The sequence below is a fragment of the Enhydra lutris genome, unplaced genomic scaffold (assembly GCF_002288905.1).
Source record: "Enhydra lutris kenyoni isolate GAN:26980312 unplaced genomic scaffold, ASM228890v2 scaffoldscaffold37, whole genome shotgun sequence".
Classification (NCBI taxonomy): Eukaryota; Metazoa; Chordata; class Mammalia; order Carnivora; family Mustelidae; genus Enhydra; species Enhydra lutris.
Window position 1 is genome coordinate 26,315,499 of NW_019154121.1, and position 13,765 is coordinate 26,329,263.

The window sequence follows — 13,765 nt, forward strand, 5'->3', positions numbered from 1 at the left end:
ACAAGACCCCACCTCGACCCAGGGAGTCCATCAGGAGTTGGGGCTCCTGGAGCGTAGCCTCGGGTAAGTGGTCCCTCACAAGACAGAATCTGAAGTCCAATGTCGTAGATTCGGTTTATGTGTAGGTCAGCCCGAGGCCTGGCCTCCATAGCACCACCACCACTTGCCTTGCTCTGGCGGCATGGGCCCACTTCAAGTTGTTGTCTTGTCCTGAGCGCCAGTGGGGCGCTTCCTCTCCTGTACTGTGTCTTTAGGGCACAGTCCTGGCTGTGGGTGGGCCTCCGATGAATTCTTGTTCAACAGTCAAGTGAATCAGGAGTATTTGCAGAAAACAGGCGTGCTGGTGGGACAAGGCTAATTGGAGAACAGAACAGGATTGGCGTGGCCCCAGCTGCGGCCCTAACACACAGGTTTGTCCCTTTCCTTGGCTGTCGACAGTGAGGCAGGTCTGGCGCAGGCCCAGTTTCCCCAGCCTGCTCTGCGTTCTCCGTGGGGATATCGCCTACACACTGCTTCTGGAGGCCTGTAGCCAGCTCTGCTCTTCTGCTCTGCCATGGACCGTCACACTCCCACTCTGGCTTTCCAATTCTTTTATCCTAAAATCAGAGCTGAGGTCAGGCCACTCCAGTTCTGACATCTCAGGGCATGTGTGGGGCTGGGATGGTGTCTCCCGCTTCAATGGAGACCTCGTCCGTTCCGAGGTGATGCCTCTGGTCCTTCGGAGACGGGAGCTCAGTGTGAGCATCATGTTGCCCACCCTCCTCCACGGGCAGAATCTTCCTGGCGCTGCTTCAGTGGGCTTGTCGCCTACAAAGGCAGGCCTGCCCTCCCTGGTGATTCTTCTTAATGTTTAACATCACTCAGTGTCAGAACATACTGGTTCTGAATTTTCTGGTTGAGTCTGTATGTCATTCTGGTGGGAAGAGACGAGTCCCACTTGCTTTCGGACGTGTGTGGTGGGGCTGTTAGGTTACCTTCCGTGGAGTCTCCCTTTGTCCAGAGAAAGGCATTCTAGCACAGGGCTTTTCCTTTCCTTTCCTTCCCTTTCCACGTACTTCTCTCCTGACTTCTTTGTGTCCCTTTCCTGTCGGGCCAGAACCTGCAAGTGACCTAATCTCGAGGAGAACGAGCAAGGGAAGGGAGTTCAGGATTATGCCTCGGCTTGGGGTCGGAGCATCTGGGCAAACAGCTGTCCCGTCGACACGATTGTGGTGACCGCAGGAAGAGCAGGTGGGAGAGGGGAAGCTGAAGAGAAGGCTCTGAATCAGACACAGGCTCATGTCAGGGTGTGAACGTAGCCCTAGTCTGGGAGGGTGTGCAGGATGAGAAATGGGGCAGGGAGCCTGGGCAACAGCAGGAAGGAACAGGCAGGAGAAAGAGGGACCAGCCCAGAGACTGCAAAGAATTTGCAGGTGAGAGGAAAACCAAGGACATGAGGTGCCCCAGGGCCACAGGATGATGGGGTTCCAAACGGAAGACATGGCCCAGCACCCCATTGCGGGCAGGGGAGTCCATTGGAGGAGGCTGGTGGCCTTGTCAGGGCAGCATCAGGGAGCGGCGAAGGCCAGAGCCAGACGAGCAGGCTTCGAGGGGCGTGGGAGGTGAGGAAGTGTGAGTAACCCTGCAGGAGTCTCTCTGGGACAGGGAGAGGGGCGTGACAGGACCCTGGGGACGTGAGTCGCTGGCATTAGGGGCTGTCCTGTTCTGTGCTCCTGTCCCGTGTTTCCTGGTGCAGACGGACTTTTAGAAAAAGAATTTCAAAAGATCTAGCGAGGCCACTGGCTGCGTCACTGCCTAGCATCTAGCATCATGACCTGTTTCTGCTGCCCTGCTGGGTGACAGGTACAGCCCAGGGGCACGGGACTCAAGAGACCTAAGCTCTACTCCCTTGGCCTGAGCTTATAGCACCTGGCGCCTGCTCCTCTTCCAGGGAAACCTGCCCCATGTCTTGGCAAGGTCAGTCCCCTCCTTGGGGTCTCACAGCCGCAGGTGGCGCTCCTTCACACTGCTTGGCAGCTCGAGCTTTCCACGATGTCAGCTCGGCTCTTCACGTCTGTCTTGCCAGCCAGCCTGGAGGCCACGCGCACACAGGGGCTTTGCTTGTCTTCTGGTGTATCCGCAACAAAAGAAACCGGCCAAGTGTGCCAGGTTCTCCGTAGACATGGAAAGGAAAGAGAGAAACCTCAGTTAGCGTGGCCCGCAAAGACGTCGAGCCCTCTGAGGTCCAGAGAGCTGTGGGGATTTCTGTCTGGGCCGCTCTGTCCGGTCTGCAGGAGCGAATGCCAGCCTTCACCAAGGGTGTTACGGCTTGAGAGTTTTGTCCTGGGACAGGTTTCCCAGGATCTCCCTACGCCTGCATCCTCTGCTCGCTCCTCTCCCCTCCAGCCTTGCCTTCCCCCTCATGGTCCCCAAAGCTGAGCGGGGCAACTGAGAGCTGTTGTCTTCATCTTGCTTTGCAGCCTGGACCCATCTCCTCATTTCCCCCAAGTTCCCAAGCATGTTGCCAGTAGGAAAACCCAGGAAGCCCCACAAGAGACATACACGTTCAGGCTCAGGGGGCCAGGAGCCGCCTCTCTGTGCCGACTCCTCCGTGACTGGACCCAGCAGCCCGGCTGCTCCCCTGACTTCTCCTGGCTCCAAGTTTCACACCAGAGCTACCAATACCGCTCATGGACTTGGCTGGGGTGCTGTGGGGCGCCTGCTGGAGACGGAGGTTAAGCTAGAGTTTGTAGATACAGAAGAGAGGGCTGGCAGTGGCCACAGGAAAACTGGGTCCTCTGTCTCCCCGAAAGGGAGTGGACGGGATCCGCCTCTACAGAGGAAGAGACCTCATCCCCTCCCCAGTTCCTCGTCGGTCCCGTCACCTGACCAAGTGTTCCTGGGAGAGCAGGAAAAAGTCACCCCGGGCCTCCATGTCTACAGCGAGAAGAGAAAATCCTCCCAGGGGAGCCCCGATCTTCACGCCGCGGCCTCCCACGTGAAGTGCCTGGTCGGCCCTGAGTGGAATAAGCCAAAGGGAGACTCTGGCCTCTGTAACCTCAAATCTGTGCTTGGGCAGGAGCCCCCTGGACAGCCCGAGAAGGCGTCCAAACAGAAGACGCGTGGACAGAGAGAGGACGGGGAGCCCACACTAAAGAAGTCGAGAGACCCAGCGCTCAGCCCAGGCCAGTCCCCTGCAGCCGCAGCGCCGGTCCAGGCGGCCGGTCTGGACAGGTCCGAGGTGGGCCAGCCCCGTGAGAGCGAGAAGGTGAAGCAGGCTGACTTCCTCATAGCCCATCTGGCCAGGGAGGTGCGCCGCCTCAGGAGGTGGAAGAAGAGGCATTTGCTCGCTGCTGTCGGGGAGCCGTCGTCCCTGGAGAGCCTCCAGAAGCCGCCGTGCCTAAAGAAGCTGGTCAGAATTCTGAAGGCAGAGACCAAGGGTTGGGCTTTCCCTAGGCATTCCCCCGGCCGCCTGGACACGGCGGGGCAGAAGCCGGCGTCCGACATCAGACGGCTGTTCACTGCTGACTGCAAGAACGTCTGCCACGTCACCTGCCCTCGCTGTCATGCTAGCGTCCCACAGGGCAGATGGAAGGGCCGTTTCCAAACCTCAGGCCTGCTCCGTCACTTGGTGGGTAAGCACGGGCTGGAGAGAGCGAGGAGGCCAGCCGCAGCCAGCCCAGGGGAGGAGGGGGAAGGGACCGAGGAGAAAAAGCACAAGGGCCTGCCCGCCAGCGCCGAAGGGCTCCCGTCAGCAGGACACGGCCCCGGTGCCTCCACTTCGGGAGACAGTGGCCAGCAGCTGGCCCCGGGCAGGCCTGAGCCACTGTTCCTGGCTCCGCCCCTCTTGCCTGCTTCTACCAAAGATGAACCTGTTGCTCTCCCGCTAGTGGTCACGGAGGGCCAGGGTGACCCCTGCGCCCCCAGCCCGCCCCGAGCCCAGGCCTGGAACCATAGCATCGCAGAGCTGCTCTGTAGCCTGGCCTTGCCGCTCTCCTTTGTTTCGTCCCCGCCTTTCAGAAGGTTTATGGCCCAGGTGGACCCTTGCTACCACGTGCCGCCTCCAGCCTTCTTCTCCAATACCGCGCTGCCTCTGCTGCACGCGGCCGTGGTGGAGCAGGTGTGTCGGGAGATGCGGCGGGCCGAGGGCGGCTGCGCCCACCTCACCGTGTCCGCGGCTGCCCGGGACTCCGCTGTGGACTACGTGGCCGTCACTGCCCACTGGGGGGCAATACGGCCGGGCAGCCGGCAGGGGGCGCCGGAGAGCCGTAGGAGGCAAGCCGTGCTCTGGGTTCGAGGCCTGTCCCAGGAGAGCACCGTGGAGGAGAGGCAGCGGGCGCTGCGGGAGCAGGTCAGCCTGTGGCTCCGCCGCACCTGCCTGCAGCCGGGCTTCCTGGTGTCGGGCAGCCGCCTCAGCCTGGAGCAGGCCGTGAGGACGGAGGGCTACACCCACCTCCCCTGCTTTGCCCACTGCCTCGACTCCCTGGTGACAGACTTCCTGTGTCACCATCAAAGCGTCCAGATCATCCTGGGGACGGTCAGGGCCATCTGCAGTCACTTCCACGGCTCCGCCAGGGCCAGGCAGCTGCTGACACAGCTGCAGCGGCGGTGCGGCCTCCCGGCCCAGCAGCCCTTTTGGGAGCTCTCAGACCACTGGGTGTCCGCCTTCCGCCTGATGGAGTGGCTGGTGGGGCAGCAGCGGCCGCTGCAGGAGTACGAGGAGGAGCACCAGCTGGGCAAGGCCGGCTCGGCCCTGTCGGCCGTGTTCTGGAGCCTGACGGACAGTCTGGTCACGCTTCTGCGGCCCTTCCAGGTGGCAGTCCGGGAGGCGAGCGCGGCCCGGGCTTCTCTGAGCCAGGTGCTGCCGCAGCTCCGCTTCCTACACATCTTTGTGGAGCAGGTGCCCCAGCACTTCGAGGAGCAGGGCGGCGTGGAAGTGGGGGCCGCCGTGCGGCTGGCCAAGGGCCTGGCCCTGCAGCTCACCACAGACCGGCAGCTCAACGAGCTCTTCCACCGCGAGGAGTTCGTGCTGGCAACCCTGCTCGACCCCCGCTTCAAGGGCCGGATCGAGGCCATCCTGCCCACAGGGGCCGACATTGACCACTGGAAGCAAGTTCTCGTGTACAAGGTGAAGGAGATTATGGCGTCTGAACACCCCTTGCCTCCCTCGCCCTCTCCGCACGGCCCCCAGACCACGCGTGCAGGCGCTATGCTGAGCGGTGGGGGAGCCAGAAGCCTTGGGGCCGAGGGGAGGGGCCGGAAAGAGCCCGTGCAGAGAAGCGGCTCTGGGTCTCTGCTGCTGGGCCCGAGGGAGAGGAGCTTGCTGGAGCAGCTGGAGAGTGTGGGGCTGCTGGCGTCTGAGAGAAGTGGTGCCTCCCTCGCCACCAAGAGCCACCTGGCCAGCATCATCGTCAAGAAGTACCTGCGTGAGAATGAGACGATCGGTGCCCAGGAGGACCCGCTGGTCTACTGGGAGAAGAGGCAGGAGGTCTGGCCGGCCCTGGCAAGACTGGCGACTGTCTATCTGTCCTGTCCCCCAACAGGGGCCTTCTCTGGAAGTGTCTGTGCCTCCCTGGGCAGCCCTGCTCTGGTGCAGCACAACACCCCTCTCCCCGTGGGGACCATCGAGCGTCTCCTCTTCCTGAAGACCAACCTGGAGAATTTCCCCAACTACACCGCCCCTCCCCTCCTCTTCCCCCAGGAAGACCTGGCCGAGGGGGAACAGGCCAGTGAGGCCGACCTCTGCCTGACTGTCTGAAAGTCTGCGTGCGGGAGAGCTCTGCCCGGGCTCGGAGGGGAGAGCAGACCGAGCACTCCAGCCTGTTGGACGGGGGTGTCTGGAGTCCTAAAGCCGCTGGAAGGAGTGGGGAGTTTGTCAGTTCTTGACAGGTTGCCTTTTGCCTCCAGGGAGATGTTGTTTTCCGTCTAGCCATCGCTTAATGTGTTTCCAGGAGTTTGGGCGTAGGAGAGGTCACGTCTGTCAGGAGGTGACTGTAAATCGTCCTGCGCTCTAAGCCTCAGTGCTCTTTGCCACGTGTGTGGGCAGTGAGGGCCCGTGCAGCTTGTCTCTGTACGTGACATGCCCTTAAGGGCCCTGCCTTCTCAAACAGCGACCAGGGTCTAGAAGAGGCCTGGGTGCTGGCAGGTGGGAAATCTCAGCCAGCAAGGCCCGGTAAGCTAGGCAGCCTTTTCCGCAGTTGGCTTGCGCTGGAGAAGAAGCGTGCGCTAGAGCAGCCGTGTTGAGGGAAGCTTATGCACACACGCGCACACCGGTCTTCCTGGGGTCGGTACTTCCTCGTGGATCCCACGGTGGCCAGAGCACCCCCGCCGATGGGACTGTCCAGCCAGGACAGCTGATGGAACCGTGGTTGGTTTCCAGACTGCTGGAGGCCCTGGGGTTTCTTCCTTTCTACAGTGAAAGCGGTCTCAGGAAGAGCTCCACGGCTGTCCAGGCTCTCAGTAGCTTCGTTTATCCCCTGCCGCCACCCGCAGCACCCACACCTCCCTGTCTTCCCGGTCACTTGCCAAGTGCAAATCCCCCGCCTGGAAGCAAGGAGAGATGCGTATGAGACCCACCGGAGCCAGACAGCCCAGGGGGCTTGCAGGGCAGGGTCGGAGCCGGTGGGGTCAAATGTGGAGAGACGGAAAGGGAGAGGCTGGAGGATCAGGGCAGGTCTGTCACCCCGCACACGACGCAAGCCAGGCTCTCCTTAGGTGCTCGGGCGCCGGCAGGGTGGCAGTCAGAGGGAAGGTCGGTAGGCAGAGGTGGGGCAAGGCCCTTGAGGCCCAACTTGCTCTTGGGCCCTGGATGTGGGGGCCAGGCCACGACGCCTGTCCCCTCGCCTCCCTTGGAAGGGTCGGCAGTCCTGCGTCTCTACGAGTAATTCACAATAGGACATTCGGAAGTCACCGAGGATGTAAGGAAGCGAGCAGGAAAAATTAACCAGGATCCTTTCACTCGGACAGGCTTACTAATAACTGGACATACTTCATTTTTTAATCTTGGGATCATATCCTCTGTCCTGTTGACTGTGTTGTGATTTCATAATTACTGCATTTTGTTTCTTAAATAAAGCTTTGTAAGATCATATTTAATGGTCGGAGTAGCGTGATTTAAAGTCTGGCCTCTGCCCCCACCTCCCAGAGCTGTTCCAGACCCCCCTGGGCAGGAGGTGAGGCTCGTCTGGGGCAGGGGCCGGGGCTATGGTGCACCTCTTCGCATCCCCAACTCTGTCAAGTGCGGCTGGTGGTGAGATCAGAGTGGGGCCTTGGGTTCTCCCCGTGGCTCTCAGACACACGGCGTCCCGTACCTCTCTCTCTCATTCTGACTCAGTAGGCGGGGTGGGGGGCAGGAATGTGAGGGGCCCTAAAATCCCGGCGGGGGGGGGGCGTGTTGCTCCTGGTCCCCTGAGCTCTTCCTGCTGTGGTGTCCCCGAGCCGGCTTTGCAGTGTTGGCTGGTGAGGAGGGCTGGGCGGCAGCTTGGCAGCACCCAGGAGTAGGGGGAGTGGAAGAGGGTGCCCGAGAAGCTGGCTGGGCCCAAGCAGTAGCTCTTGGGGTGAGGGTGGGGGGATGCAGTTTTGTCCCAGGGGACATTCGTCAATGGAGACATTTGAGTGTCATGGCTTGTTGGTGGCCTTGCTGCTGTCTTCTTGTGGGTGGCAGACGGGTACTGCCGAGCATTCTAGAAGCACAGGATAACCCGCGCAACCAAGACATACCCGCCTTCGAGCGGCCGAGGAGGTGGGGGCCCTGATCTGCGCTGTGCGTGGGGGAGGGGCACGGCCAGAGGGAGGCTCTCCAGGGTCCCCGCAACAGCCGGTGACGGAGCACTTGAGGCTGCTCCGCGTGGGCCACCTCTCCCCGAGACACAGCCCCGGCCCGCCCCGGCTCGTGGACATCGTTTTCCGGCCCACTCCCTAGGGAGGTGAACTGAGACTCCGCGAAGGCAGCCCTGAACAAGGGAAGACGCGTCCCAAGGAAAGCCGAGCGTCGGCTGTGCCTCCGTCATAGTCTCGTCCACGTGACCAAGCCCTGCTGGCAGGCACACGTGGGACCAGGAGCTTCTGTGCACTCCTTTCCAGGGCGGGACCAGGGCAGAAGGACTCCGGTTCTCTCGAGAGGAGCACAGAAGAAGCCGAGTGTGGAGGAGCCGTCCACCCGGCGGGGCCTGCCCTGTGCTGCCGGCCCGCTGTGAGCTGGGTGTGCGCGTGGCTGGGTGCTCGGTCGCGCCCACACCTGCCTCCTTGAGGTGTGCAGGTGGCGGGTAAGGTGGGAGCGGGGCGGAGCGGAGGTCCATCGGTTGGAGCATCCATGTTTCACCTCGGTGACTGCAGTGCTGTCCCCAGCGAGCGCCCGGGCGGGAGGGCTGCACCCGGCCAGGCAGGGCTGTGGGGCGGGGAAGGCCCGATTCCCAGCGAATGTGCTCTTGGCTCCTCTGTTTCCTCTGTTGCAAAAAGCGTTCCTCCCAATTGTAATGTGGGGCGCACACACAGTCCCCCTCCCCCGTTCTGGTCCCCTTGCCCTTTCCCGCACGTGGCCACCTCCACCCAAACGGTCCCTGAGGTCCCTGAGCCGGTTCCTCAGGGCAGCGCTCCCTGACCGTCATGCGCGGGCTGTGGGCTTGCCACGGCCCGGTGCTGTTCCACCCAGCGATCTTGTCCCGCTCCAGTGGGCATTTTCACACTGCCCCTCGCTGTGTCCTCGCCCGCCTCCCTCTGGCTGCTCGTCGAATCCCTCCTTTCAGCCTCATAAAGGTTGGTGTCCTCTCGATGCTGGCTCATGGCTGCTCCTTTTCATGGGACTCCAGGGCCTCCTGACCACTTTCGCCCCGAAAATAGCGTGTGGCTGGGGAGGCTCTGCATCGCCCTGGAGAGAGGCGTGCAAACACTTAAAGAGATCTGTGTTCCCCGAAGAGGCTGGCCCAGTGCGTCACCCACTCTCGCTGGGCGCCTCTGCAGGTGACGCTGAATCCCTTCAGCTGACAGCTCCAGGCGCCTCCTCGGCCCGATGCCCACGGTCACCTCAGCTGGACATCGTCTTGCCCCCCTGCCTGTCCTGTGTGTCCCACACGCATCCAGTAACGTGACTGGGTCCCTGGACTCCGGAGAGCGCCCCTCTGCAGCGCTCACTACCTTCGGTGCGGTCCGTGTGTCTCTGTGCATTTGCAGCTTCCGGTGCCCGGTGCCCGCTTTGCCCCCCCCCACCCACCGCGGGCAGCAGCTTCAACCCCCGCTCGCTGCTTCCAAGCCCCAGCAGGTCCCGTTCAAACACAGCGACCCAGACTTCTTAGTGGATGTCTCGCATCGCTTTCGGAAAGAAATGAAGGGGTGTTGCAGACTAGAGGGGAGCTAGGTTAGGACATGGGGACCCCCTTCTCAGAGATGGGGGAGGGGGCCGAGGGAGGGGGAGGAACTCTGGGCGTGGATTCCTTGGAGAAGGAAGTAAAAAGTGGTGTGGATTACATAAACGCAGGCTTGGGACTCTGATACCCTGGAGCCCAGGTTTTATAAACAGCAGGAGTGGACAGCCCCATGGTTCTTTGCGTCACCCTGCCCGGCCCAGGCCTGGCCAGAGTCGGCAGGGCTGGGAGGCTGCCACTTGGCGCAGAGGTAACTTCTTGTTTTCCTCTCTGCTGAAACCTTGACCCTTCTGTGGGCGGCGTTGCTGCCGTCTTTCCCCCAGGCCTCCGGCCTCGCGCTAGCACCTGGCTTCATGCCGCCCCACAGCCACTGGTGCCTGGAAGGGCCCTCCCTCCCCTGCCTTTCTGGAACCTAGGCGCTAGCCAGGTCCTTCCCTTCAGCACGCATGGCTTCTTTGCCTGGCCTTGGGCCCTGCTTGCCTTCTCTGGTAACCCTAGCTGTGCTGCCTGGCACGCAGGGACTGTCGCCCTTCTGTTGGCACCAGAGCAAGAGCTGCTGTGGCAGGCGCTGGGGTTGAGGGTGGGCAGCGGCGGCCTCGGGACTGCCTGTGCTGCCCCCTCCTCTGGGGGCCTTTGCTGGCCCTTCCCTCCCTCCTTGACTTCAGTCTCCCCACCTTGGGCAGAGAGCTGAGCCTCCAGGCCCCTCGATCTCAAGCAGAGGTTACAAGTTGGCTCACACAATCTGGAAACCATTTTGAATTCATCGCTCATGTTAAAAAAAAACATTGAGTGGAGAACATTTTTGAGAGAACAAGTGAGGCCCAGTGTGCTGTCTTTTGCGTCTGCATGTGGAGGGAAACAGAAGAGGTTGTTGATGGTGGTGACCTGTTAGCTCTTCAGGAATTCATTGAAATGGTTAAAAAGAAACACCTTACAATTGATAAGGAGAGATCATGAGCAGGTACTGAAAAAGGAAAACGTAGAGATTTTGCCTCCCCGTGCGGATACAGAAAATGGGAAGAATTAGTCCCATGGCCCCTGGAATGCCATCCAGTGTGGCCATAACCGCTGGATCCTGTCTGGGGCCCCCCTCCCTCGGAGGGCTCTGTGTCCTCAGGCAGGCCTGGCCGGGCCGGCCACTCGTGCTGTCCGCGTCCGCGGGCTCCGGAGGGGCTCAGGGGAGGCCGGCTTATGGTGTGATTATCTCCCCGCAGGACCCCGCTGGCCCTCAAGCAGGGCTGTCGGAAGCGGGCCTCCGGCGCTGGCCCAGGCGGAGTGGATGGTGCCTTTTTCAGGGCGAGCCGTCAGCCGATCCCCCGTGGCATCCGCATCCCTGTGTCAGAACCACCGGGGCCTCCCCGCAACTGACTTCATCCGATGGAGTCGCAGGGTGAGAAGCCGGCAGAGTCCGACGGGGTGCGCGTCACACCCCAGCTGCTCAAGTCTCGCTCGGGTGAGTTCGCGCTGGAGTCCATCCTGCTGCTGAAGCTTCGGGGCCTGGGGCTGGCGGACCTGGGCTGCCTGGGGGAGTGCCTGGGGCTCGAGTGGCTGGACCTGTCGGGCAATGCGCTCACGCAGCTGGGCCCGCTGGCCTCCTTGCGCCAGCTGCTGGTGCTCAACGTGGCCGACAACCGGCTGACGGCGCTGGAGCCGCTGGCCGCCTGCGAGAACCTGCAGAGCCTCAACGCCGCGGGCAACCTGCTGGCCACCCCCGGCCAGCTGCAGTGTCTGGCCGGCCTGCGGGGCCTCGAGTACCTGCGGCTTCGGGACCCCCTGGCCCGGCTTAGCAACCCACTGTGCAGCAGCCCCTCGTACCGGACGGCCGTCCGAGAGCTGCTCCCTGGCCTCAAGGTCATCGACGGTGAGCGTGTGACCGGCCGGGGCAGCGAGTTCTACCAGCTGTGCCGGGACCTGGATAGCTCCCTGCGCCCCAGCCCCAGCCCCGGCCCCAGGGCCACCGAGGCCCAGCCCTGGGTGGAGCCAGGCTACTGGGAGTCTTGGCCCCCCCGGAGCAGCTCCATCCTGGAGGAGGCCTGCCGTCAGTTCCAGCACACCCTGCAGGAGTGCCACGACCTGGACCGCCAGGCCCGAGACAGCTTGGCCCAGGCCGAACGGGCGCTCAGCCCTGCCAGCACCACCTCGTCCTTCGTGTTTTGAGTGTGTCTGCGGTCTGTGGCAGCTGGGCCCACTGTGGCCTGGCTGCCCGCCTCTGCCCCCCTGCAGCGCCGGCTCTTTGTTTCCCCGTCTTCCTAAGAGCAGCCCCCCCCCCCCCCGGGCTTCTCCTCCTTCAGGAAGATTCCACAACCTCCCCCGTGGCCTCTAGCAGGGGTAAGGGCCCTGTTCAAGGGGCACGCCCAGCATGAGGCCGTCCCACCACCTCCACCGTGAGCCTGGGGAGGAGGCCTCTGGAGGAGACGGTCTACAGCCGCAGCCACCCCTGGCCAGAGGCTCAGTGGGAGAGAGTTGCTTCCTCCTAAAGCTAGATGTGAGAAAGGCAGAGAGGGGGTGCATGCTGGCCCAGCGGGTCCTGGGAGAGGAAGTGGCAGAGCCCCAAAGGTGGCGTTCGCCCACCTTCCCACATTGCCTGTCCCGGTGACCCCCTGCTATAGTGGCTCATCCTGTGTCACCCTGGAGCCCTCGCTGCCTGTTCTTACCCACGTGGATCCCTATTAAATCTCTCTGTTCTAATAAGCATCACTGCCTGTCATTTTCTGTGGGTGAGCTTTGCTTTCCTGAGCGCGAGCACCCGAAGGCAAGACGAGGTCTCTGCGGCCCCTGGTCTCTCCTGCTCCCCCGGCTCTGCTGCTCCTGCGAGACCTTACTCCTGCAGCCGAGCTCAGGGGAAGGGGGCATGCGAGAGGACAGAACGAGTCTGGGAGAGCAGTTTATTGGCTCGGGGATACTGGGCTCGTACTCCCTGGGCTCGGGGACAGCAGGTCGGTGTTGCACTGGCCAGCTCCTGCAGCTGTCCGGGAAGCAGGACAGAATTCTATAGGGAAAGAGAAAGAAACCCAAGTTTTTGGGTGTGAGGGAGGCTGTTTGGGTCAGTCCAAGCTCTTTTCCCAGGCTCCGAGTCCGTCCCCCACCGCTGCCCTCAGCCCCACACCAGCCCAGTCTCCAGCCCCAACACGCAATCGCTGTCCCAGCTCAGTTCTGTCGCCCGTCCTGGGCACCTACCATCTACTGTCGGGCCTCAGCTCGGGGGCAGGGCCTTGAAGAAGGCAAACTGTCCTGGGAAGTAGTAGCTGTGGGGGTCCTCGCCCGCGCGCTCCACCCTGCCGCACTGAGCCTCCTGGTGCTCCTCGGGCTCCTGCTGGCAGTGGCAGCTGCTCAGGCCCGGGCGCCAGCGGGTTCCGGGGAGGGTGTCCCCGTGGAGAGTACCCCTGGGGACGGTGCTTGCGTCTTCTGTGGCACCCACCTCCACATTCCTTGGGGAATAGCGGGGCCAGGCCCAGAGCCCCTCCTTGCCCCTCCTCACCCCTCCTCACCCCTCCCACCCTCCTTGCCCCTCCCAGCTTCCTCACCCCTCCTCACCCGTCCTCGTCCTCGTCCCTCCTCACCTCTTCTCACCCCTCATCTCCTCTCTCCGCATACCCCCTTGCCCCTCCTCACCCCTCCCACCCTCCTCGCCCTCTGTGCACCTCAGTCTATGCTTTGGGCTCTGACCTCTCCCACAGGACCAGCTTCTCCATCTTCCCAGCCTCTTCCCCAGCCTCCCCACCTCCCCTGCCCACTCTTACCCGGAGAGCCTGCGTGTGTATGGGGCAGTGGACCATCCGGCCGAGGACTTTATCTGCAGAGTTCAGTTTGATGCAGGCCAGGCATTTCCGCTTCCTCTGGGGAGGGGAACATGGGGTCGGGAGAGGAAAGGGGTCAGGGCAGGGGTGTCGCCCCACCAGGGTGGAAGCTGGGGGCTGCCTGCAATGGGGACTGGCTCCCCTGGTGGGTCCTAGAGCAGAGGGGTGAGGGGTCATGCGGGCCAGCTGGCTCCGGGCACAGGACTCCTGGCAGGACTCCTTCCCCAGATGGCTTCTCCCCGCCTGACGTCCACCTCGAACCACTTTGCAGCTCTGTTACGTTTATTTGCGTGTTCTTAAAAGGCTTGATATGGACGCAAGTATCTTGACATGAAGTCTGGAAAGTCACTGATACAATCCAGTCCATCCCTTAACAGTGGGATCGGGAACAGGCCCTCAGAGCACCCCCCTGAGTCACAGGCTAGTGCTTGGAACAGCAGGACTGGGGACTGCCCACAGCCATGGGTATGCCCCCAAGGGGGCCAGTTACAGTCAAGCCCTGTGAGGAGTCAGCCTGGGCTGGGCCATCTCTACCCAAAGCCTCAACGAGAGTGGGGATTTCACCAGGCCTGGGGCGGGGGCCGCCAAACCCCCTGCCCTGGGCTTCCTCCACCATAGACCCGAAGCCCG

General features: G+C 62.4%; 3 protein-coding genes across 9 annotated transcripts in view; 2 read left to right on the forward strand and 1 right to left on the reverse strand.

Moving 5' to 3' along the window:
• On the forward strand, window positions 1-12,030 carry LOC111154407 (leucine rich repeat containing 61). Of its 2 annotated transcripts, XM_022513970.1 has the most exons (4): window positions 1-63; window positions 8,062-8,733; window positions 8,938-9,331; window positions 10,553-12,030. In XM_022513970.1, exon 4 carries the CDS (start codon window positions 10,716-10,718, stop codon window positions 11,493-11,495), a length of 780 nt encoding a protein of 259 aa, XP_022369678.1. In that variant the 5' UTR covers window positions 1-63; window positions 8,062-8,733; window positions 8,938-9,331; window positions 10,553-10,715; the 3' UTR covers window positions 11,496-12,030. The 2 variants fall into 2 exon arrangements, with proteins under 2 accessions (XP_022369678.1, XP_022369677.1); XM_022513969.1 differs by lacking the exons at window positions 8,062-8,733; window positions 8,938-9,331.
• LOC111154406 (ZBED6 C-terminal like) lies at window positions 7-7,049 on the forward strand. Its single transcript, XM_022513968.1, has 2 exons — window positions 7-63; window positions 2,460-7,049. Exon 2 carries the CDS (start codon window positions 2,498-2,500, stop codon window positions 5,735-5,737), a length of 3,240 nt encoding a protein of 1,079 aa, XP_022369676.1. The 5' UTR covers window positions 7-63; window positions 2,460-2,497; the 3' UTR covers window positions 5,738-7,049.
• A 179-nt stretch (window positions 12,031-12,209) lies between the features above and the next one.
• LOC111154408 (retinoic acid receptor responder 2) overlaps window positions 12,210-13,765 on the reverse strand; it is a 3,972-nt gene continuing 2,416 nt past the window's right edge. For 5 of the 6 annotated variants that reach the window (XM_022513973.1, XM_022513975.1, XM_022513971.1 and 2 more), the window contains 3 exons: window positions 13,079-13,174; window positions 12,516-12,651; window positions 12,210-12,327 (listed from right to left, as the gene is read on the reverse strand). In XM_022513973.1, the coding sequence (XP_022369681.1) occupies window positions 12,532-12,651; window positions 13,079-13,174 (216 nt within the window). In that variant the 3' untranslated portion in view covers window positions 12,210-12,327; window positions 12,516-12,531. The remainder of the gene's footprint in view (window positions 12,328-12,515; window positions 12,652-13,078; window positions 13,175-13,765) is intronic. The other variant, XM_022513976.1, reaches the window with a different exon arrangement.

What these genes read in the sequence shown, in the direction of transcription:
- LOC111154406 (XM_022513968.1), top strand. Translation starts at nt 2,498, where the DNA reads ATGTTGCCAGTAGGAAAACCCAGGAAGCCCCACAAGAGACATACACGT.
- LOC111154407 (XM_022513970.1), top strand. Translation starts at nt 10,716, where the DNA reads ATGGAGTCGCAGGGTGAGAAGCCGGCAGAGTCCGACGGGGTGCGCGTC.